General features: G+C 52.8%; 9 protein-coding genes across 9 annotated transcripts; 4 read left to right on the forward strand and 5 right to left on the reverse strand.

Annotated features, from left to right (window-relative positions):
* Positions 1–10: 10 nt before the first annotated feature.
* Positions 11–3,286, reverse strand: BO85DRAFT_464688 (glucan 1,3-alpha-glucosidase ROT2). Its single transcript, XM_025662002.1, has 3 exons — positions 3,024–3,286; positions 2,218–2,959; positions 11–2,163 (listed from the first exon to the last, which is right to left on the reverse strand). The coding sequence occupies exons 1-3, from the start codon at positions 3,106–3,108 to the stop codon at positions 99–101; spliced, it is 2,892 nt and encodes a 963-aa protein (XP_025520563.1). The 5' UTR covers positions 3,109–3,286; the 3' UTR covers positions 11–98.
* Positions 3,287–3,577: 291 nt separating this feature from the next.
* BO85DRAFT_4537 (nucleoside diphosphate kinase) lies at positions 3,578–4,652 on the forward strand. The gene is made up of 6 exons (XM_025661112.1): positions 3,578–3,680; positions 3,844–3,874; positions 3,960–4,003; positions 4,061–4,164; positions 4,224–4,354; positions 4,407–4,652. Exons 1-6 carry the CDS (start codon positions 3,664–3,666, stop codon positions 4,539–4,541), a joined length of 462 nt encoding a protein of 153 aa, XP_025520564.1. The 5' UTR covers positions 3,578–3,663; the 3' UTR covers positions 4,542–4,652.
* Positions 4,653–4,763: 111 nt separating this feature from the next.
* On the reverse strand, positions 4,764–5,399 carry BO85DRAFT_482536 (uncharacterized protein; the record flags this gene model as incomplete). The annotated part of the gene is made up of 1 exon (XM_025663105.1): positions 4,764–5,399. One exon carries the CDS (start codon positions 5,397–5,399, stop codon positions 4,764–4,766), a length of 636 nt encoding a protein of 211 aa, XP_025520565.1.
* Positions 5,400–6,050: 651 nt separating this feature from the next.
* Positions 6,051–8,667, forward strand: BO85DRAFT_409783 (methylenetetrahydrofolate reductase (NAD(P)H) MET12). The gene is made up of 2 exons (XM_025657446.1): positions 6,051–6,224; positions 6,317–8,667. Exons 1-2 carry the CDS (start codon positions 6,138–6,140, stop codon positions 8,327–8,329), a joined length of 2,100 nt encoding a protein of 699 aa, XP_025520566.1. The 5' UTR covers positions 6,051–6,137; the 3' UTR covers positions 8,330–8,667.
* Positions 8,668–8,831: 164 nt separating this feature from the next.
* BO85DRAFT_482538 (tRNA-ribosyltransferase family protein) lies at positions 8,832–10,412 on the reverse strand (the record flags this gene model as incomplete). The annotated part of the gene is made up of 3 exons (XM_025663106.1): positions 8,832–9,012; positions 9,102–10,116; positions 10,187–10,412. The coding sequence occupies 3 exons, from the start codon at positions 10,410–10,412 to the stop codon at positions 8,832–8,834; spliced, it is 1,422 nt and encodes a 473-aa protein (XP_025520567.1).
* Positions 10,413–10,969: 557 nt separating this feature from the next.
* On the forward strand, positions 10,970–11,705 carry BO85DRAFT_482539 (bifunctional thymidylate/uridylate kinase; the record flags this gene model as incomplete). The annotated part of the gene is made up of 2 exons (XM_025663107.1): positions 10,970–11,114; positions 11,176–11,705. 2 exons carry the CDS (start codon positions 10,970–10,972, stop codon positions 11,703–11,705), a joined length of 675 nt encoding a protein of 224 aa, XP_025520568.1.
* Positions 11,706–11,755: 50 nt separating this feature from the next.
* Positions 11,756–13,147, reverse strand: BO85DRAFT_409792 (structure-specific endonuclease subunit SLX1; the record flags this gene model as incomplete). The annotated part of the gene is made up of 2 exons (XM_025657447.1): positions 12,845–13,147; positions 11,756–12,782 (listed from the first exon to the last, which is right to left on the reverse strand). Exons 1-2 carry the CDS (start codon positions 13,090–13,092, stop codon positions 11,756–11,758), a joined length of 1,275 nt encoding a protein of 424 aa, XP_025520569.1. The 5' UTR covers positions 13,093–13,147.
* Positions 13,148–13,637: 490 nt separating this feature from the next.
* On the reverse strand, positions 13,638–14,233 carry BO85DRAFT_4629 (uncharacterized protein). The gene has a single exon (XM_025661876.1). The coding sequence runs from the start codon at positions 14,114–14,116 to the stop codon at positions 13,766–13,768; it is 351 nt and encodes a 116-aa protein (XP_025520570.1). The 5' UTR covers positions 14,117–14,233; the 3' UTR covers positions 13,638–13,765.
* Positions 14,234–16,506: 2,273 nt separating this feature from the next.
* Positions 16,507–22,376, forward strand: BO85DRAFT_4657 (putative PHD transcription factor (Rum1)). Its single transcript, XM_025662081.1, has 5 exons — positions 16,507–16,997; positions 17,116–18,031; positions 18,087–18,181; positions 18,230–20,901; positions 20,957–22,376. Exons 1-5 carry the CDS (start codon positions 16,632–16,634, stop codon positions 22,080–22,082), a joined length of 5,175 nt encoding a protein of 1,724 aa, XP_025520571.1. The 5' UTR covers positions 16,507–16,631; the 3' UTR covers positions 22,083–22,376.
* The last annotated feature ends 144 nt before the right edge of the window (positions 22,377–22,520 follow it).

Here is a 22,520-nt window from a genome sequence, read left to right on the forward strand (position 1 = left end):
AAGGGCATCTGAAAGCGTCATAAATAAATACCATTGATGCCTGATATACGAGCCTATTGCATATATGTATGGCTCCTCTTTCCACATCTCCGTCTAGTCTAAAACTCAATCCGCCATGTCTTGCCAATGCCGACGTTGGGGTTCTTCACCACCGCATATGCAGCCTTGCCATCAGACTGGCTGTGGTACTGCATAGGGGCCGTTGAAGCTGCAGAAGCTCCATCCTCAATGACAGTCACACTGGTCTTACCCTGCCATTCCTTGGGAGGATCAACCACCACCACTCGCTCAACACGAACGTTGGCCATGGTCTTCAGGTATTCAGCCGTCTTGGGACCCTTGGTCCCAACATCCTCCGAGACCAGAGCAGACTCCTGGAAGCGGAACCGACGATGGATGTAGGCTCCACGCTCGTAGTCAAAAGTCTCTCCGTCATCCACGTAAAGAGAGCCATCGGCCTGGCCGTTCTTATCCAAGACCACAACAAGAGTGTACGGGTCCCATCTCATCAAGGCGCTGCTGCGGCGAGGACGGTCCTTGCGGGGGATAACATGGCCACCTTGCATCAGCAACGGCACAGTCTCCATGGGAGCTGGCACCGTATGCCTCTTTCCGGCTCCCTGATATACAGTGTAGTCAAAGTAGTCATAGTATTTTTCGTCGTCAGCAAGGTAGATGTCTGCCGTGGTGGCCTCCTCCGAGACAACGGGCTTAGCAAGAAGACCGGTGGAGCCGAGATAAAGCTGGTCATCGATGGCAAAGCCAGCCTCATCCCAAGGGTGAGCATAGTACTGCGGCCGCACGATCGGCATTCCGCTCACGGAAGCTTCGTGGAAAGCGGTGTACCAGGCGGGGAGAAGCTGATACCTCAGGCGGATGGCCTGAGAGATGATAGACCGGTGTGGCTCGGCAATCAGATATGGCTCTCTCCGGCGTGTATCGATATGCGCGTGGGCACGGAAGAAGGGGTACCAAATACCAGCTTGGTACCATCTGGTCAAAAGCTCCTTGCTAGGGTTGTGGAAGAAACCACCCACATCAGCACCGGCAAAGGGGAAGCCTGCAATACCGTTGTTCAGGACCATAGGAATGGAGGCGGCCAAATGTTCCCAAGTAGCCTGGTTATCACCCGTCCACATAGCAGACATCCGTTGAGCGCCCGCATAATACGACCGCGTCAGGATGAAAGGCCGACGGACCTCGCCCTTCTTGCGCTCCAGAAGAGCATCGTAGGTGGCGTTGACAAGGGTGATTCCATGGACGTTGTGAATGTCACGATGCTCCCAGTTGCCATGATGAAGGTTATCCTTGGGCATCGTGGTTTCGGGACCGTTGAACACCGAGGGCTCGTTCATGTCGTTCCAAATGAAGACATTGGACAGCGTGCCCTTGAACTTGTCGAACTTGAAGAGGCTAATCCACCATTTGATCGCGGCGGGGTTGAAGGTATCGATCCAGTGAGAAGAGCCGGGCCAACACCAACCGTCGTAGATCTCACCGTCCTTGTTCTTAGTGGCCAAGTCCTTGCTCGTCATTTCTTGGGAGATGCTGTACTTGTCCTGGTTCTTGATGTGCGGGTCAATGATAACGACGAGTTTGCGCTCCGACTCGTCAAGCTGCTCCTCCATGCTGATCGGATCAGGGAAAGTCAGAGGATCCCAGGTGAAATACTTTCTGTCATCGGTATACTCGATGTCCAGCCAGATGACATCGTAGGGGATCTGGTACTTGTCAAAGTTGCGATCGACCTCCTTAACATCCTCATCAGTGATGTAGTTCCAGCGGCACTGGTGATAGGCAATGGCAAAATGTTGAGGCAGCTGAGTATAGCCGGTGAGTTCACCGTAGGTCTTGCTGATTTCCTGGGGGGTAGGACCAAGGAAGACGAACACGTCGAGCTGACCGGACTCCGAGAACCAATGACTTTGGGTATCAGTGGTGGCGCCTACGCCGAGAGCAAGAGGGTTGGGAGATGAGGTTGACTTGACAATATCCACCCAGGTCTCTGCAGCATTCAGCCAGAAGACACCGACGGTGGAGTCCTTGCGATGCGCCTGCATGAACGGGATCGCACCATACAAGGTCATGGGACTGTTCAGCTCGTACTCGAAGACATCCGCATTGTACATGCGGTAGGGCTCTTCGTGATTCCCTTCACCACCTCTGGGACGCTGTTAGTTTTGCGAGCTCGAAATTGTCACTGCGCGAGTAGCTTACCGAGTTTCCTTCAAGGAGAGAGAGTCAGCATGTTCAGGAATACCAAAAACATGCTTGTAGCCGGGGAAGGTGATGTCCAATCCCACACTCTCGGGGCCTCTGGGCTTGGTGTCGGTGTTGCCACCAAAGCTTTCGTCCCACCAAGTGCTTTCATCTTCCTGGGTTTGCTGCTCGCCCTCACCTTCGACCTCTACCTTCGGGCGCCAATGCTCCATGTTCAGGTAGCCCTTGTTGTTCAATTGAACGTGGGTCTGGCCGTCCCTCTTGAAGTCGGCGCTAAAAGGGGCGTGGCGGATGACAGCCTCGAACTGGTTATCCGGACCGTACAAGACTCTGGTGAAGCCAGTCTCGGTTTCAGGTTTCAAGGTCGCCGTTTTGCTCAACTCCAAGCCACCGACCAACACCCACTTCTCTGCCTCATTGTAGCGTTCCTTGCGTGCTTTGCTATCGTGTCGAAGCTGGATGTCGCCGTTCAATCGCTTCTCCTCATCGACAACAACTCGGGCGGCGCCGGACTCGAGGAAGGAGACAACAAGAGGCAGCTTGACTTTTTCGTTGGCGGAGACGGATTTGAGAATGGTTCCGTGCAATTGGCCATCTTTGAATTGAATAGAGGATGAGTCGAGCTCGTAGGGGGAAGTCCAGGATGGACCTTGGGCGGAAGCATCGTCGGCGAACGCTCTGTTCCGCTTACAGAAGCCCGATTGAGAACATGTCTTGAAGTTCTCGTGTTTCACGGTGACTATGCGGCGTTGTTAGATGTCAAGGCGAGTCTAACCGATGGGTGTATGATTGGATAGGCTTACCTCCGGGGATGACAAGGCATCCGAGTAGGATCACCAAGGACAGCAGTAGGGTCCAACGGTTGGACATTGGCCGAGTTCCGGCCATGATGGGAGAGCTCAGTAGTCAATCAGAGACACTCAACCTCTGAAAGAAGAACTATCAGCAACCACTAGCGTGTCGACCTGCATCTACCAGAGGTGAAGGTCCCACACACAAAGCCGTTATGTGCTGGGATAGAAGAAGGAAAATGCAACTAGATACGATAATATAATGCAAGTAGTACAACAAGGGCACTCGATAGTTCCAGGCTGGCCAGATGGAGCTGAGATGGGGGAAAGCTCCCAGTTAGGCTTAGTGTGGGCGCTAGTCTTATTTTGGCGGCTGGGGATTAGACTTGTTCTGGCCTCAGGCAGGAGGTACTTTTCAAGTCATCGATCAGGCAGTTAGGCATGCAGGCACCCACGGGAATCAGTCAACCAGCCCGTAAGTTGTCTCAGAGAGTGAGTATTGCCCCTCCTTCTGGCTGCCCCACACTGGCTTTTACGGTCCCTCCCTATATTTTTCGCCAACTCACCACCGGCTCTGCTTCTTCTCTTTCTTCTTCTTGTTCCCTCAATCGTATCTCAGTGACTTCATTGTTATACTCTCACATCCATCAAAATGTCTTCCGAGCAGACGTAAGTTGATTCCACTTTCTATTATTTTCTTCCTTTTACCCCTCTACCCCTCCATTGCTCTTTTCTCTCTCTCTCTCTTTCTCTCGGGGGGTCCTTAGGGACCTTGCTCCCTGGATCCTCATCAACCCCTCATTGCAATCATGACACTAACCAATTGATCTAGCTTCATTGCCATCAAGCCCGACGGTGTCCAGGTATGACTGATTCACGCCTCGAATCATCGCTTTTCGATGCATCTGCGGCATCTCCGGAATAAACCAGTACTGACCCTACTACCAGCGCGGACTCGTTGGTCCCATCATCTCTCGCTTCGAGAACCGTGGGTTCGTATTACCTATTGAATGGCATTTGCAAAAGCATAGAGACTAACATTGTTCCAGCTTCAAGCTCGTTGCTCTGAAGCTCTGCTCTCCCGGCCGTGAGCACCTCGAGAAGCACTACGCTGACCTCAAGGAGAAGCCCTTCTTCCCCGGTCTCGTCTCCTGTATGTAACCCACACATGTTGAACATTGACGCATGCCAGCATACTGATCTTGCTTCTAGACATGCTCTCTGGCCCCATCTGCGCCATGGTCTGGGAGGGCCGTGACGCCGTCAAGACCGGCCGCACCATCCTCGGTGCCACCAACCCCCTTGCCTCCGCCCCCGGCACCATCCGTGGTGACTACGCCATCGTAAGGACTCCGATCCCCTCATGATCGAGACATCTCACTGACAGTTGCATAGGACGTCGGCCGCAACGTCTGCCACGGTTCCGACTCCGTCGAGAACGCCCAGAAGGAGATCTCCCTCTGGTTCTCCCCCAGCGAGCTCCAGCAGTGGAAGCACTCCCAGTTCGACTGGATCTACGAGAAGGCCTAAATTATTCCGGCCAGACCTGCGCCTGAGCGCCTGCATTCCGCTACGAGTTGGGATGTAGAGTACCTCGGGTGATATAAAACTCCAAGATCTCATGAGAACTAGAAATACAAATATAAAATATATTCATGATCTATATTATGCCACGCTAGTAGTACTCCGTACAAAGCTTTAAACCCGTCCAACACTACATCATACATATATGCACTGTGCCTGATCCGACAATCATTTCTTCCCAAACAGTCCTCTAGCAGCTCTACCCAATGGCGAAAGCACGGCTCTAGAAAACCACGGGGTAGCCCAAACACTCACCACGATGCGGACCGGCATTAGAGCCTTGGTAATGAGATAAGCTGTTGCGAACTCCAAGATCAACCTCACTCCCTCCCGTTCGCCTTGGACTGACCACGCTGACCGTTCCGCCTCGCCATGGTGGTGTGCACTGTCTCCTCCATACTCCTCAGCTACAGTATCAACATCCACCTCCTCCACCCAGCCTTTCTTCCGCAGCCAACGTCCGAACTTCTGCGTCTGCTCCTCGAACAATTGATTGGAGGACATATCCGGGAGCAATCCATTGTTATAATGAAAGGCAGCCACCAATCCAAGTAGACTGATCACGGCAGTGATCTCGTGCAGGATGAGGAAGGATGTAATGTGGGTTGCGGGAGCTCCGAGAAGAGGCGTGGTGTAGGGACGGACCGAGGCTGGAAGACGATCATTTAATTTGTGTAGACGCGACCGGACATCTTTTGCGGAAGGGGGTGGGGGAGGAGGAGGAGTTGAGAAGAGACGGTGGGCGGAGGGTTTGCGCTGTGAGATGAGACGATAAGTTTGGAGGATAGAGCGCGATGATGGCATTGTGGCTGGATAGGGTTGGGGGAGTGAAGCTGTCGGCCCTATGCAGGGGGTAGAAGCGATTCCCGGTCAGGTACCACCGAGAAAGTCAGGGAGATAATGGTATTGTATTGTATTTCGCAATTGTAATCCAATCAACTGGGTGGTTGTGAAGCCGATATCGCGAGGCCATCGGTGATAATGATGAGTTGATGTTTGCTGTGTTTGCAAAGAGAGAATAAACTATACGCAGAACAAGGGGGGATTTACATGCAATTGTTCGTCCAGGACCTGCAATTACCCAGTCCCTGGGGTCCTCTCTTTCTTACAAGTCCTGGGAAGTCATCGAGCAAGTCGATGGGATAATGTCAGGGAAGAAGAATCTCTTCAAGTCATGGACAAGAACTACCCGAGCATTTTAGACGCGAACAATACAGTGCAAATGGAGAGAGGAACGGGGCCATACTGAGCACCGAATATTCACTCTCCGATCGGCGACATGGTTGTCCAGGCCTCTAGTAGCAGGACGTTCCACCGATCGGCCGGGATGATAATAATTGGGCCCAGTTCATGACAAGAATGATGCTGGCAGCGATGGGGTCGGCAGTTCGTCATGGTGCCTTTTCCGGAGGCTCCATCGGAGGGAGGAAGTCTTGTTCTTCCCCACCTCCGTCCTTCACGCCTTCTTCTTTCCTCGCCTTCCACTCCCTCTCCTCCGTCCGCCATCGTGTCGCTGTTTCGGCTGCTGAGACTGCGCTCATCATGGAGAAGATCACGGACAAGATTGCGGCTTTGCCGCCAGACGCCAATTACTTTTCTTTGGAGTTCTTCCCTCCCAAGACAAAGATGGTGGGGCAACCCTCTACAAACTCCCCGCACTGGAGTGACTCAAATCTACGATGATATATCGGTCGCTAACAATATGCTTGCCGTCTATCTAGGGTTTCGCCAATCTACAAGCCCGGTTGGAGCGTATGGCCCAGGCTTTGCGCCCGTTGTTCGTGACGGTCACTTGGGGCGCTGGAGGAAGCACCGCCGCGAGATCGCTGGAGCTGGCGGAGATCTGTCAGCGCCAACTGCAGCTGACGACATGTCTACACCTTACCTGTACGAATATGAGTCGCGCCTTGGTCGACGAAGCCCTGGAGGAAGCCAAGGTGCTTGGAATCAGGAACATCCTGGCCTTGCGGGGTGACCCGCCCCGGAGCGAAGAATACAACATGCACGGCGAGGATGACAGCAACAAGGACTTTACATTTGCCGTCGACTTGGTACGCTACATTCGCAAGCAGTATGGCGACTATTTCTGCATTGGTGTGGCGGCGTACCCCGAGGGTCACCCCGCCGATAACTTCCAGGATGTTCAGGATCCGGCCAGGGACCTGCCCTACTTGATCGAGAAGACGCAGGCCGGTGCGGACTTCATCATGACTCAGTTGACCTACGATCTGGAGGCATACACCAAGTTTGAGACGATGCTACGGAACCATGAATCTGGCGTCTTCAAGACCATCCCCATCGTCCCCGGTCTGATGCCCATCCACAGTTACAAGATTCTGACGAGAGTCACGAAGCTCAGTCATGTCAAGATCCCCCCGCAAGTCCTGTCCAAGCTGGAGGAGGTGAAGCATGATGACGATGCTGTGAAGCGCATTGGTGTCGACATCATAACTGATCTTGTGTATGGCATCCGCGATCTGGTCTCTCCTGGTCTCCGCGGATTCCACTTCTACACTCTGAACCTGGAGAAGACGGTGTCTTTCATTCTCGAGCGCTGCGAACTCATTCCCCCCTACACAGAGATCGATGACTCCGATGCCCTGGTCGATGGAGGTAACTTGTCGGCTATGGATTCGTCGTCGTACATCGCCCCGAACGGTGCTCCCATCCGCACACTGGCCAGCCGCCGCTCATCCGTCAGCTCCATCCCTCACAACCGTGTCATCGTCGACAAGGTACAGATCTCCGAACCCTCTTCGAAAGACTCCATAACACATGAGGCCTCCGCCTTGAGCGCCGGCCTTCCCGCCATGCCGCCCGACCGCAGCACAACCCTCCAGATCTCCGAAGGTCTCGGTGCCCTCGGCAGAGAAGCCACATGGGATGACTTCCCCAACGGACGTTGGGGTGATGCACGCTCGCCCGCTTTCGGTGAGATCGACGGTTACGGTCCCTCGCTGCACGTCTCCGCTGCCACTGCCCGGCGCATCTGGGGCTACCCCGTCACGCGCGAAGACATTAGCACCCTATTCCGCCGCCACGTCTCCGGCGAGCTCCACATGGTCCCCTGGTCCGAAGGAGGCGCCGAAGAGGACAGCAATGGCCTGAACGCCGAGACAGCCGTGATCCAACCCGAGCTTCTAACCCTAATCGACAAGAAAGGCTGGTGGACTCTGGCCTCGCAACCCGCCCTCAACGGCGTCCGTAGCGACGACCCCGTCTTCGGCTGGGGTCCACCGGGAGAGGGATTTGTCTTCCAGAAGCCCTTCGTGGAATTCTTCTGCCCCACCAAAGACTACCTCACTGTCCTCAAGCCCCTCCTCCAGAAACACGGCCACGAGAAGCTCGCCTGGTTCGCCACCAACGTCAAGGGCGACTTCGAATCCTCCCTCCCCGGCCCCAACCCCGACGACCCGGACCCGATCGACATCAACCCGGCCAACGTCAACGCCGTCACCTGGGGTGTCTTCCGCGGCAAGGAGATCGTCACCCCCACCATCATTGAGGAAGTCAGTTTCCGTGCCTGGGGCGACGAAGCCTATCGCATCTGGGATGAATGGCGTCGCATCTACCCCAAGAACTCGGCGACGGAGCGCTTCCTGGACGAGACCAAGAACGACGTCTGGCTTGTCTGTGTGGTGGGCCAAGAGTTCGGCGCCGGCACAGAAGCTGGCTCGGAGGAAGAGGAAGATGAGAAGAAGTGGATGTGGCGCGAGTTGGCGAATTCTCAGTGATCTTTTTCTGATATGATGGATGTATTAACCTCAAACTATGGACTACTTCTGGCCGCTGGCTTGGTCTGGGTGGTGCGTGGTTGCGTCGGGGATGATGGATTTGGTTTATCTGGATTACATTTTACAGTAAGTAAAGCACAGTACTACTACTATACAAATGGTGAGGGGTCTGTTTCATTTTGATAATTGAATCTTGTCTTATTTTCAACAAATCTAATTCGATTATGGAAGAGGGAATGAATGACGGAAGAGGACGTGTGTATGTATGTATGTATGTATGTATTTGCATCATATCATGAGTTGAACTGAAAAATAGAATCTGCAATTTCATACCTCTTAAATCAAATATTACAAATCCAGTAATCTTTGGAATAGACTCTTCGTTTACTATATATAATCTATCCATCCATCCACGAATCCACGCTATGCTATGTCATAACTACTATCTATTTGTAAAATGCATCCACATGCATGTAGACATCTATGAATGAATCAAAAGAAACTACGGCACCTCCTTCATCCCGAATCCATGTTCCTCGAGTCCCTCGGCGCCTGTATCCGGCGTTGCGAGAGAAGACTGCGACTCGGCGAACTTCTCCACTGCGTCGTCGAGTTTACCGTATGCGCGGGCATTACGGCGCGGTTGGTTCGGGCCGGAGGCGGGGAGTTGGTAGCCGCGGAGACTATAAATATATCAGTCTATTGTTTAGTTGTTGTTGTGGGTGTGGTTATGAGGAATTGAGGGGATAGATAGAGGGTGTGTAAAACATACCGTGGACCTTGGCCGGTAGGTTTGGGTAATTCGGAGACATAGGTCCGTTGGAAGGTCTGGGTGTCGGCTTCGAAGGTACCCCGGGAGATGCTTTCGCGGATGGCGGCGAAGAAGGTATCCATTACGTGGTGGTTGTGGATTTGGAGGAGGGTCCAGGCGAGCATTTCCTTGGCGGTTAGGAGGTGGTGGATGTATGCGCGGTGGTGGTTGCGGCAGGTGTAGCATTCGCAGGAATTGGAGAGTGCGGAGGTGTCGATTGTGTGGGATGGGGACCAGAGGTCGAAGGCGAGGTCATGGGGTTGGGTGATGGTCGTGGGGGTGTTGGGTGATGGGAAGGTGAAGTCCAGGGCGATGCCGGCGTCAGAGCAGACGCCCATGAAAGGGATGGTGAGGAGATCTGCTCCGAGGGAAACGTCGCGGAGGATGTCGTGTGGAGTTGCCGGTGCGCTGTAGAGGAGGCGGGGGAGGTCTCCGAGCGGTTCGGAGATGGCTGATAGAGATGCCGATTCGTAGAGGGCCAGGCCGGAGATGAAGGGTCGGAGCTCGGTCTCGAGGTCGTCCATGTAGATTGACTGCTGGGCGTTTTCGAGAGGGAGGACGGGAGCGAAGTAGGCTGACTTTGACCGGGTGTTCTCTGGCACTGTGTTGCCGTAAAGTAGTCCTGTGGCATGTGTAGTGAAGGCGTGGGTGCGATCCACCATCTTGCCGCGTCTCTTGTTGCCAGGGGTGTGTCCCAGCACGAGATCTGCCAGTCCGATGACGATGTCCGGGTTGAGCTTCTGCACGGCGTCGACGTATTGGGTAGCTTCAAGCTGTCTGAAGCCGACGGAGGTGTAGATGGCGACGGAGTTGGGGGTATTGGCTGGGGGGCATTTGATCGGGGGCTCCCGACGTGCGCCCATGATCAAGAGGAGATCATCGGGGAGAGCGACGAATTTGCGCAGGGCCGATTCATCGTGTGCAGTGGGAATGGTATAGACCGGAGGCGGATGTTTTTGGCTTTGTCTTTCTACGACTGATCTGGGCCCCGATGGGCATTCGTGTCAGCGCGGATTCGATCTCCGAACAAGGAGAGGAGGGCATACAATCTTCGAGACCGACATATAAACTGCCGATGTCTGTGTGATCACGCAGCACATCATGGGCAATATGCGGAACGACGCCTCGGGAGGCCAGAGGGATGTAATGTGGGGTGGAAATGGGTTTTCTGCCGGCAAAGGCCAGTCTTCCCAGTCGGGGAGTCAGGACGGAGGCCGTAGCATTGAAGGTGAGCATCTCATTCGATGGTTGTGGGGAAGACTCTGAGCCCATGGCGACCCTGAGGAGTGGAGGGTTGACGAAGGGATGGGGATGGTGGAGAGAGGAGAGAGAGAATCCGGCCGTTGTTGGAGAAGATGAGCGCGGCGCGTGCCGATGAAAATGTGCTTCCCCACTAGTCGTTGGTATCGATATTAGATGGTGGGTTCGATAGTATTGGATGTATTCACCAATGTCTGGCTAGAGCTGTCTCGAAATTTTCAGAACGGTTGATGAAGAAATGTGTCTAGTATTTATTGTATTGTAAACGAGAAATATTGCTGTTCTGGATTACATTACAGACAGAAGATGTATCGCCAACTGACAATCCCAGAATGGAGCAGATAGAGTCACGATGGACGCCATTCCCAAACGGGCAAGATCCCCTCCTGCTCGTCGCGACCCGCGCGTCAAGCCACTTTCATCTCTCTTTCATGGCACACCTCTGCTCCTCTTCCTTATCTGTGGTGAGTTACGGATAGAAAATTGAGTTTCCCTGAGGCTCTTCATTATCATTTTCACTCTGTGAAACTCTCCGGTTGTCAATTGACCCCCCCTGCACACTGCACAACATGGCTGCACAAGCTCCTGCCGCGCGACGCGGGGCTCTCATTGTGGTTGAGGGGCTGGACCGCGCGGGCAAGTCCAGTCAGTGCGAATCTCTACACCAGAAACTACAAGAATTAGGCCATTCGGTCAAGTACATTCGCTTCCCAGGTAGCTCCCCTTCCTGTTTTAGTTGTCCTCGTGAGCACCGCTCTAATCCACACTTCCGCAGACCGGACCACTCCCATTGGAAAGCTCATCGATAGCTATCTACGTGGCCAGTCACAGTTGGACGATCATTCCATCCATCTCCTCTTCTCTGCCAATCGCTGGGAAATTGCTCAGACTATTGAGGAGGATATAGCAGCGGGCATCACTGTCATCGTGGACCGCTATTCCTATTCAGGTGCCGTGTACTCGGCTGCCAAGGCCAATCCCACCTTGTCCCTGGAGTGGGCTTGGACCCCGGAGATCGGGCTGCCCCAGCCTGACCTGTGTGTTTTCCTGAGTATCGCCCCGGACGAAGCGGCCAAGCGCGGTGGCTTCGGTGCCGAACGCTATGAGAATGAGACTATGCAAACCCGGGTGCGGGAACTGTTCCAAACCATCTTCCGTGTCCAACGCAGCGGTGACATTCGCGTGATCGATGCTGGCAGGTCATTTGAAGCTGTTTCGGTGGACATCGAGAAGAGCGTGGTGGACTGCATAGCTCGCTTGGACGCCATTGGGCCATTGAAGCGATTCGTGTCAATTGCAGCTTAACTTCCTCCCAAGGAGGAATAGCGAGAAACACTGCGAAGCAAACAAGAGACTCATCCCAGCTCCTCCATCTCTTCGCAGTCACTGTCGTCTATGATGATCTCCACCCTAGACGACTCCATCTTATGGTCCTTTGGGCGGTCCAAGAGTTCATCGAAATTCGGATCCAGATCTAACGACTCCGCCCAATTTTCATCCAAACTAGCGTCGTCATGATGGTCCACATCAAGACCGTCGCTGACGCCAACTGACGCACTCTCGACGCATGCGGCTCGGCTGCCTGGGTTTTCGAACGCGCTGGCTACTTTGTCAACGGCGCTTGTTTCATGGATAGGATCAGGCGCCTTTGCACGGCCTCGTTTTGCCTTTCGCAAAATGGCACGTGACTCACTTGGTCCTCGAGTTCTGAGGCTCAGTTCCTGCATCATTGTCGACCATTGGATGACCTGATTACATAGAGGACAATTTCCATCAATCGGAACGAGCTGCTCTGGCTCCTCAGCGTACTCCAGAAATCTGGCTGACAGACATAATAGATGGCTGATGCAGTAGCAGCTCGCCCGGGGGCAAACTACAGCTAGTTCTTCACTGGGAACAACCTTTTCATGGCATACTTTGCAACGCAAATCTCTGGGATCATCCAGCAAGAAATGGGCCTTCTCTACGTAGTCATAGATATGACTGTAGTCGACCTTGATATGTTCAACGCTTCGGACTCTTGGCTCGTCGGTCCATGACAGATGGTCCTCAGGACAGTCCCCATCCAAAATGGTCCGGACATGATCGGGAAGCAAGGCATCAACGCGGTCGCACCATGTCGTCCACAGCTGGTAGACGTCTCTGTTGAAGAATCGTAATCTTAGCGGCCATTTCGAAAAATAGGTCGAACGTAAGAAAAGATGCAAGTCTTCTAAATGGGCCTTCAAGGATCTCCGGGAACCACGACCTCGATGCTTAGCCTTGCCGGTTTCGGTACTGGGTTGAACCCCTGAGGTGCCTGTCGCTTCGCCAGTCTCTAAGTCGATCTGGTGGCGATTCGCCGGGTGCTGCGAAGACATCTTTGGGTTCTGCCACGCCCACCTACGATGCTATTAGAATCTGCAGTGTAACAAGAGTGCGATGGTGTATTCATAGCTGCTTACTCGAATTGCAACGCAGCCACGCGACTCGTAAAGCCCTCGACGAGCAAGACCATTTCCCACGGTCTTTTATCGTCCTTGGCTGTTTTGCGAGCACCGCCTTTGGAATCTCCATTGTGCTGCGCAAGTCGCCTGGCAGGATGTGGAGTGGAGCCAATATACAGGGAAGTGCGCTGCTTGGTTGAACGCAGCAGATAACAGCAGTAGTAGGCCGGGATTGGTTTAGTATGATCAACCTCTGCATCGTCCATTGCAGTAGATAAACAAGGCTCGTTCTCTAGTTATTGAGATGATCGAGTTCGGTACAGTATGGGCTAGTGACGCATACCATCTGAATTAAGTAGATATTGATGAAAAGAGGCGTTTCTGCAAGAACTGCGCGGATGGAAATGCTTGCGATCTAGATCAGTTTGGCGTTCAAGATCTACGCGGTTTTGGTCGATCGATCAGCTGTTGCTTCAGCAGGAATACCCCTAGTCACATGACATTCCAGAATACTGAGCGCTGCTCGGGATTCGACTACCTAGCATCTACGGAGTATGTATGTACTCTTTTCTTTTGCTTGCTGCGCCCGATGACCTGCAGGGGATTTTTGAGCCATGTGCTTGCTCTTCATGGCTACTGTTGTCAACCTGTCAACACCATCTTGCTCGCCTGTTGATGCAGTGATAAAGCTCGATCTACTTAGTTTGGACAGCGGTCGAGTGAGGCTCAACCACTCATGGCAATGATGGCTGGCAATGAAGGGGTTGCCGTGTCCCCATCAACAACCCCATTTGGAAATTGCATGACACTTGCCAGGGATCAGTACGGAGCAAAGCGGACAAAGGAGACGACGCGGAAAAGGAACAAAAGAGGGCCAAGAAAAAAAAGAAAACCTAGCGGATCTAGAATCTCTACAGGATGGGATCATCGAACGTCTAATTAGCCGGGTGCAAAGTACTGTGGCACTACAGCCTGACATAAGTACTGCAGACGACGCTGCAGCTGATTGACAATCGTGCTTGACATCTGCTCGGCAATATGAGCCACAACAATATGAATGCATACTCGGGGCGACGACGAGGAAGCACAAGGGATAGCCATCGATAGCCTCGGGGAGAGAGGGGTGTTCCTCCCCATCCCACCCAGCCCAGACAGACAGACTATCCCATTTTCACCCGCATTCCTGCGGACCGTACAGACTGGGTCCCCGAAGTCCGGAAAAGCTCGACCCGTAAGCTGGTGGGCGCATGTGATCTGAACTGGGCATGATCGGGCTAGGGAAGTGAGCATTGCATGATTTCCCTAGACTAGGCTAGCGAGGACGACGGTAGCCATTATTCCCTAGCCAGTTGCTGTTACCAGCCCAAGGGATGGATAGTATCTAGTGTAATTAGGGAGACGGCCTGCCCGGTGGAGTTTCCCATGGATTGGTATTATGGTACACTATATTATTATTCTCATTGTGTTTGGTCTGTGTGCCCTTATACCCCTCTGATTTGAGATATTTTGTGGTCGGTTCCGGACCATGGTTGACGTGTCACACTCAGGAATGCGTATCATACCTGCCTCCCTCCTTCAGAACCCTCCCAACATCCCATTCGGAGATCAGAGACTCGGCTACTCCGTAGAGTCTCAGCGAGTTCTTCGGATGTTCTTATTGCCATCTGCCCACTCTGATAGACTTTTGCTAATGCCAATGTGAATGGGACGGAGTCGTTTGTTGTGGGCAAGATATGCCACGACGTGAGGATAAAGCCTGATATGGTTGAGCTAAGCAACCCGGGCGACTCCGTCCGTTCAATTTCCCCTGTAAGATCAAGGATGATGTGGTCATGAATTTACCGCCCCATACCCTTACCCATACCTATCTATACCTTCTTCTCTGTCTTACCCTTGGGGTTTTGCCATCCGAAGGGACTTTTCTTGGACCTTCAAACCCCGATGGCGTGCGCAATTTAATATTCTTACTTAATAATATTATCGTGTTTCTTTTTCTCTCTGAATGAATATGCCATGCAATGTTTCCTTTTGTCCAGCCCTTTTTTATTTCTTTTTTCTTTGTTGTTTCTAATCGAAACTTCCATCTCCTGCAGTAGAATAAGATGGTGGAGCTGAGCTTCACTTGTGTGTGTAAGTAGGAGCTTTATACAGACTAAGTCGTCAATAGCGAAAATCAAGAACAAACGTGCCATTGGGAATAAGCAGTGTTATATTACATTTCGACCTTCCTCTATGGAGTATAACTATAAGCTTTTTTATATGAGTATTACCAGTTAGAAGTACAGTACAAAGGTAGAAGTAATAATAAGGTAAGGTGCTAGCTAGGAAAGGTTGTCTTAATCCAAGAGAGAAAAGATGGGTATTGAGTTTGGGGATATTGGAAAAGTGGAAAGGCAGGAAAGTTTCCCTTCTTCCGAGGTCGTCGAAAGTCGTTACATCACCGTTTGCGGGCAAGAAGTGGATGGAATGAAGTCCAGCTGGTATCTTTCCCGTTTCCATACGGCTATACGGTAACAGAGCCTATCCTATTTGGGGAATGTCTGATTACCGCTTTTGTTATATTCGCTACCCTGTCTTTGCCGCCTGAGGCCAGAATATCCAGATGCAAATCATGGATCGAGAGGACGATTTCCATTTCTCGCATGTCTCTCTCTTGACGGATGGACTTGGCTTGACTTGCTGCTTCTGACTTCTTACTGTGAAGTACGTTTTCTTTTTTTTTTCTTCACCCATTTGCTTTTCCCCCCCTTCTATTCGTCTTCGATTTATCCTTTTTATTTTCCCTCTCCTATTTTTCCCTTTTTTTCTGCCACCTTCTTCCCCTTAGCATATTTTCTCGATCTTCCGTTCCATTCATTCCTTCTTTTTTTACTCCAGACGAATTCGGCATCTGATCGTTTTTCTTCAGTTGCCGATCCACTTGGGGTGGGTGGTTCTCTTTCTCCAGTTCAGGTCTGAAGGGACGGGGGAAAGTTGTGGATAGGAAACAACAACTTCCTATCTATCTACTTACATCTCGATAACCAGACTAGACTGAACTGACTATCTAGACGATCAGTCTTCACCCATGATTGTCTTTTTTAGTCAGCTAAAAAGCCCAAGCTGTGCCCCATTAGCTACTAACTAAACTACTACTACTACTACTACCTGGTTTGGCCCAAGTGGCTTTCCCTGCGAACTACCTTACTAGCTAGGACTACTTCCGGCTACGGTCAATTCCTCCAATCGTCACGACTGCTAAATCTCAACCCCCATTTTCTAAACTAAACCTCCTACTTCCCCTACTACTACTTTCCCTACCCTACGGAAAACACCCTTGCTACGGGATTCTGATCCTCCCCCGATCCCTTCTCTTTCTCATCCCTCTCTTCTTCCCTCCCACTCTCTCTCTCTGTCTGCTGACCGGCTTTTTCTTTACCTGGGGTGAGCACGTTACTCTTTCCAATCCTTGTTCCTGTTCCGAGATTCTCCACACTAGCCCTCCCGGGTTCATCTCGGCCTGCCCTTTGACAGTCCATCTGCTGGCTGGCTGCCCTTTTGCTCTCTATCATCATCAATTTCCACCTCCCTCGCTATCTCCCCTTCTCCTTCCCCTCCCCCATCCATCCCTCGGCCCTACTTTTCTTCTTCCTTCATCCAATCCTACCAGGTGTTCTATCCTCGGTTCTCGACACTAAACTCCATCTCTCTCAGTTGATCTGGCCCTCCTCCATGTGTTTTTCGCATCGGATGCTGGCCCCCTTCCGTCCGCGGTAAATCACGCGCAAATTCTCTCTCGCCTCGATACCATTGTCGCCCCTCAGAAATGGTGGCTCCGGCGTCTGCTGGAGGCGCCTCTACAGGCCTGCAGCCTTCAACGAGTCGCCAACCCACTCGATCGGCCAGCACTCACCCATCGCATTCTCACAATGTTCCCTTGAGCGCTCGCAGGTCCGAACCCCTCGACTTGTCCACCGTCGAGCGCCGTGGACAACCCAATGCCCCTCGCGAACCGAGTACACGAGTGCGCCCCCATGGGTTACAAGAGGCACCCACCTTCCGGCCGACAGAGGAGGAGTTCAAGGATCCCGAGGCATACATCCGCAAGATCGCGCCGGAGGGGAAGAAGTATGGAATTTGCCGGATCATTCCGCCTGAGAACTGGCAACCAACGTTTGCTATAGATACAGAGGTATGCGAGTGTTCCTGCGATCTTGTTTTCTGGGTGTGGAGCAAACAAAGAGCTGCAGTGACTCCAGTCTGGGATATCCTGTGGGGGCTAAATAGGGCTGACCAACGCGTTCTTCTAGCGATTCCATTTCAAAACCCGTCGGCAGGAGCTCAACTCGGTTGAAGGAGGTATGCCCCCGCGCTCAGCCAAACAAGCTGCCGGTGGAGCTCCGCAGCCCAGTTCTGACGCGGACTCAGGAACTCGTGCAAACTTGAACTACCTCGATCAATTGGCCAAGTTTCACAAGCAACATGGCACCAACCTCAACCGATTCCCGAGCGTCGACAAACGTCCGCTGGATCTGTACAAATTGAAAAAGGCGGTGGAGGTCCGTGGTGGCTTTGATCAAGTCTGCAAGATGAAGAAATGGGCCGAGATTGGGCGCGACTTGGGCTACAGTGGCAAAATCATGTCCTCGCTCTCCACATCGCTCAAGAATTCGTATCAAAGATGGCTTCAGCCATACGAAGAGTATCTGCGTGTGGCCAAGCCCGGGGTTCAGCAACAATTGGAGCTGGAACATGGTGGTCCTTATACACCGTCCCCGAACCATTCCCCCATGCCCAAAAAGCCCGTATCACTTGACAGCGCCACGCCATCAGCCACGCCTCAGCCCGCACCGAGCAATCCGGTTGCGCCTCCAAGTGCGGCAAAGGAGGTTGAGGCAACTCCAGAAAAGCCCACACCGCCCATCGAGCCTGCTCGGCCGATTGCGTCTGGATTTACACCCGTGAATGCTGGCTCGAGTGGTTTCACTGCTGTCAATCGATCACCATCTTTTGTGGCTGTGAATAGTGGCCCCGCCGTGAAGCGGGAAGCAGACAATGGCTCTCTCACCCCGAAGAGTATCGCTGAGCATCCGGCCAATCCAAGCGCTGCTTCCAATGGCCATGCGGGTCCGCCAATGAAGCGCGCGATCAGCCACGAAAGTGCATCGCACGCTGAAAACGGTGAAGTTGATGCTAATGGTCGACGGAGCAAGCGACTTCGGAAAGGTATGTGCCTAATTACTGTAGACGTAGTAGTCGCTGTCTAACCCTTCTTGCTCAGATGCGCCCCTGCCCACTGTATCGGGCTCACACATGAGCCTCCTGCGTCCTGCACCACCTCGGCAACGCAAGAGCGATCACCGGAAGACTGGTGATGTATGTTACTCTTCATTGTTACATTATCTCAATGCTAACTTTAGCCAGAAATGCGAAATATGTGGAAAATCGGAGGAACGCTCGTCGATTCTAGTGTGTGATAGTTGTGATCATGGGTATCACAAATCCTGTCTCGATCCACCCCTGACCACAGTCCCTGAGTATGACTGGCATTGCCCCAAGTGCCTGGTCGGTACCGGCGAATTTGGCTTCGAAGAGGGTGGCGTGTATTCGCTCAAGCAGTTCCAAGAGAAGGCGAACAACTTCAAGAAAACCTACTTCGCCTCCAAGATGCCTTTTGACCCCGTGCTCAATACTCACCGACGTGAATCTGAGGATGATGTTGAGCGCGAATTCTGGCGACTGGTGGAGAGCTTGACGGAGACGGTCGAGGTCGAGTACGGTGCAGATATTCATTCAACCACGCATGGAAGTGGTTTTCCCACCATTGAACGGAATCCGCTGGATCCCTACTCGGTTGATCCTTGGAATCTAAACGTGATGCCTTTCCACGGAGACTCCCTGTTCCGCCATATCAAGTCTGACATCTCCGGCATGACTGTCCCTTGGGTCTATGTTGGCATGTGCTTTTCGACATTCTGCTGGCACAATGAAGACCATTATGCTTATTCGGCCAATTACCAGCATTTTGGCGCCACCAAGACTTGGTACGGCATTCCCGGAGCGGATGCCGAGGCATTCGAGGAAGCCATGCGGCAGGCGGTACCGGAGCTGTTTGAGGGCCAACCCGACCTTCTGTTCCAGCTGGTCACGCTAATGCCCCCGGATCAACTGAGAAAGGCCGGTGTTAGAGTGTATGCACTGGATCAGCGGGCGGGTCAATTCGTGATCACCTTCCCGCAGGCATACCATGCCGGGTTCAACCATGGTTTCAACTTTAACGAGGCTGTCAACTTTGCGCCTGCAGATTGGGAACCCTGGGGTGCCATGGGGGTGCAGCGCCTTCAAGATTTCCGTCGACACCCGTGTTTCTCCCATGACGAGCTCCTTTTGACAGCTGCAGCTCGTGATCAATCTATCACCACGGCCAAGTGGTTGGCACCAGCACTCCAGCGTGCCTGCGCGCGGGAATTGAGCGATCGAGCGACGTTCGCCACCCGACATCGGGAGCTGGCTCCGCACAATTGCACCCTGTATTCTGAAGACCCTGCAGCTACTGGGAATTGTCAACTCAAGTTTGTGGTTGAGGAGGAAGACCTGCCCGAAGATGATTATCAGTGCCAGTATTGCAAGGCCTATACTTATCTAGCGCAGTTCCGATGCCATAAGACTGGGAAGACTGTGTGCTTGCCCCACGTGGAAACGTATGATTGTTGTGGCGAACCGCTAACACAAAGGTTAACTGGCCCGGACCACACACTGCGCTATCGAATAGGTGATGATGCCTTGAAGGCCTTAGTACTAAAGGTCCAGGAACGCGCCAGGATCCCGGAGGCCTGGGGAGAGAAGCTCGACAAAATGCTGGAAGACGAGCCGAAGCCCCAATTGAAGGTCCTTCATAACCTACTTAATGAAGGTGAGAAAATCCCATACCATTTGCCTGGTCTCCAAGATCTCGCGGCTTTCGTCCAGCGTTGCGATAAATGGGTTGAAGAAGCAACCAATTACATTACCCGGAAGCAGCAGAACCGGAGGAAGAACGAGAAGGCGTGGCGCAAGGGGACTTCTAAAGCTGCGCAGCTGGAAGAACGTGATCGTGAAGTTCGCAGAGTAGAAAACATCTACGCCCTTCTTGCAGAGGCTGATAAACTGTCGTTCGACTGTCCACAGATGGCGGCTCTGGAAGAGAAGACCCGCGAGATCGAGAAATTCCGCCAGGACGTTAACGTTGCCCTCATGAACCCCAACATCCGATCGGTCCAGGAAGTCGAGGATCTGGTGGAATCCGCGCGCAATTTCAACGTGGATATACCCGAGGTTGAGGGACTAGAGCACATACTCCGGCAAATGAAATGGAACGAGGAAGCCCGTCGCAAACGGGATCGGTACCTGACCTTGAAGGAATGTCAGGAAATCATCCAGGCCGGCGAGCAACTAGGATTATCGGAGACCAACGACCACCTCCTCCACTTCAAGGATCTGTGTCGCCACGGTGAGGCCTGGGAAGCAAAAGCCAAGGAGTTGATGTCCGTAGAAGCCGTTCACTACCAGCAACTCGAGGCTTTGTCTGCGCAGGCATCCCGGTTCCCAGTGTCCCCTGATACCCTGGCAGCTGTAGACGCAATTTTGACCAAACAACGCGAAGCGCAGCGCAGGATCCAGAGTCTGTATGACCGGAGCCGGGATCCGGATTTTCGCAACCGTCCCAAGTACAAGGAAGTCCGGGAGCTCATGGATTCTCTGGAGGAGTTGAACAGCCGGCCCACTGGTGCGATTGACCTTGAGCGTGAGCAAAAGCGTCATGAGGATTGGATGAGGAAGGGCAAAAAATTATTTGGCAAGGCGAATGCCCCGCTGCACATCCTGAAGTCACATATGGAGTATGTCGAGAAGCGCAATTCATATTGCTTCGATCTGGAAGATCGCTGTCGGCCGCCTGTCGAACCGGCATCGCGAGATAATACCCCAGATGGTTTGCTAGAAAGTACCAGCACTCCAAGTATGTGGGGTGGTGGGAAGTCGCGGAAACGGGATGTGTTTTGCATCTGCAGACACTCGGAAGCTGGCATGATGATCGAGTGTGAGGTTTGTCACGAATGGTAAGTTTGTTGATACTTTTTTCGAAGGGGGATACAATGCTTACTTCGTGTGCAGGTACCACGGCAAGTGTCTGAAGATTGCAAGGGGCAAGGTCAAGGAATTTGACAAATACACGTGCCCGATCTGCGACTGGCGCCAGAAGATCCCTCGAGATGCTGCCCGGCCCAAGTTGGAGGATCTCTTGGAATGGCAGGCTGAGATTGCTGGTCTGCCTTTCCAACCGGACGAGGAGGAGATCCTGGATAATATTATCAACCAAGCCACGACCTTCCGGGACTTCCTCCACAGCTTCACCAATGCTGCTTGCACCACTACGGAGGAGGTCCCCACGTTGATCTTCTACCTGCGGAAAATCGAGGGCGCGGAGGTTCTCCTGGCATATGAGACGAATTTCTTCCGACAAGAGATCCATAAGTGGGCGCCTGTTGCCCCCGAGCCTCCACCGATCCTGGAACAGTCGCTTTCCACTCGGAAGCCCCGCCCCACGAAGCAGCAGAAGATCATGGCTCAGCTCGGCGTGGAGCGGCCTGAAGACCTGCCTCCTCACCTTCGCACTAAGCAGCCCAACTTTGCCAAGCGCAAGTCAATTGAATCTCAGACTGGCCGTCCTTCCATACTCCAGACGCCCGGCGACGGCTCGAACTCTGATTCGGGCCGCAGTGGTCCTACGCTGACGCCGATGGCCGATGCTCCAAACCCGCCGTATCCTTTCTCTGCAAACTACTCACTTCCTGCCACCGAGTCTACCCCAGCGTTCGCACCAGGCTCCTCTGCGTTCTTACCTCATGTTTCGGCCGACTCGCCGTCGTTCCCTCCGCGTTCTCCCACACTACCGCACCAGGGTTTAGACACGTCCCTCTTCAGCTCTCCTCGGTATACCCGAGACCACAATGACGCGCCTCCTGGAGTGGATGTGGACAGCCGTGATCCTTTCGACAGCAGTCCTCGCCAGAACCTCGACGATGTGTTCGCCGACCTGACAAACCAAGATCAGGATCCGGACCAAGAACCTGAACCGGAGCTGATGGAGAACACGCACGCCAACGAGGCACTTGAGGTTCTCGACGTGAGCAACGGAGATGACTCTGATGGCTTGCCTGATGCAGACTCGCCTGATCACAAAGTGAACGGGGACACCAACGGCCATGCCGAGGCAGACGACCATGCTGATGAGCTTTGATCGAACCTTTTCCTACCGATAGTCCAAAAATTATTTTTCTCGACCACTTGACCGATAATATGTTTAGTGGGTTCATGGGGATGTCCGGATTTTCTCTTTCTCAAACTGTCCTCTTTCCTTAACCTTTTAACGTTGCATGACACGGCATTCTGCGGCGTTTCCAGACTTGCTGGTGGCTTTGTGTTGTTCCTGGATTGTTAACGGTGTTGTTGTTCACTGGGATGCCAGCTGTTTTGCTCTTAAAGTCTTTTTCGATTCGCTCGGATGGGATCTTGATCCTGTTTAAAACTTATGTTGTGGTTTTTGATTTGTACGACTTCGGTGTACGAAGACAACGGAGACCTGGCTAGTCCGTCTCCGCATTGCGTGGTGTTTTCCTGTCTTCTCTATTCTTATTTGATAGTTGTTTGTGTGTGATTTCACTGTTCCTTCTTCTAA

This window comes from Aspergillus piperis (genome assembly GCF_003184755.1).
Source record: "Aspergillus piperis CBS 112811 unplaced genomic scaffold BO85scaffold_1, whole genome shotgun sequence".
NCBI lineage: Eukaryota > Fungi > Ascomycota > Eurotiomycetes > Eurotiales > Aspergillaceae > Aspergillus > Aspergillus piperis.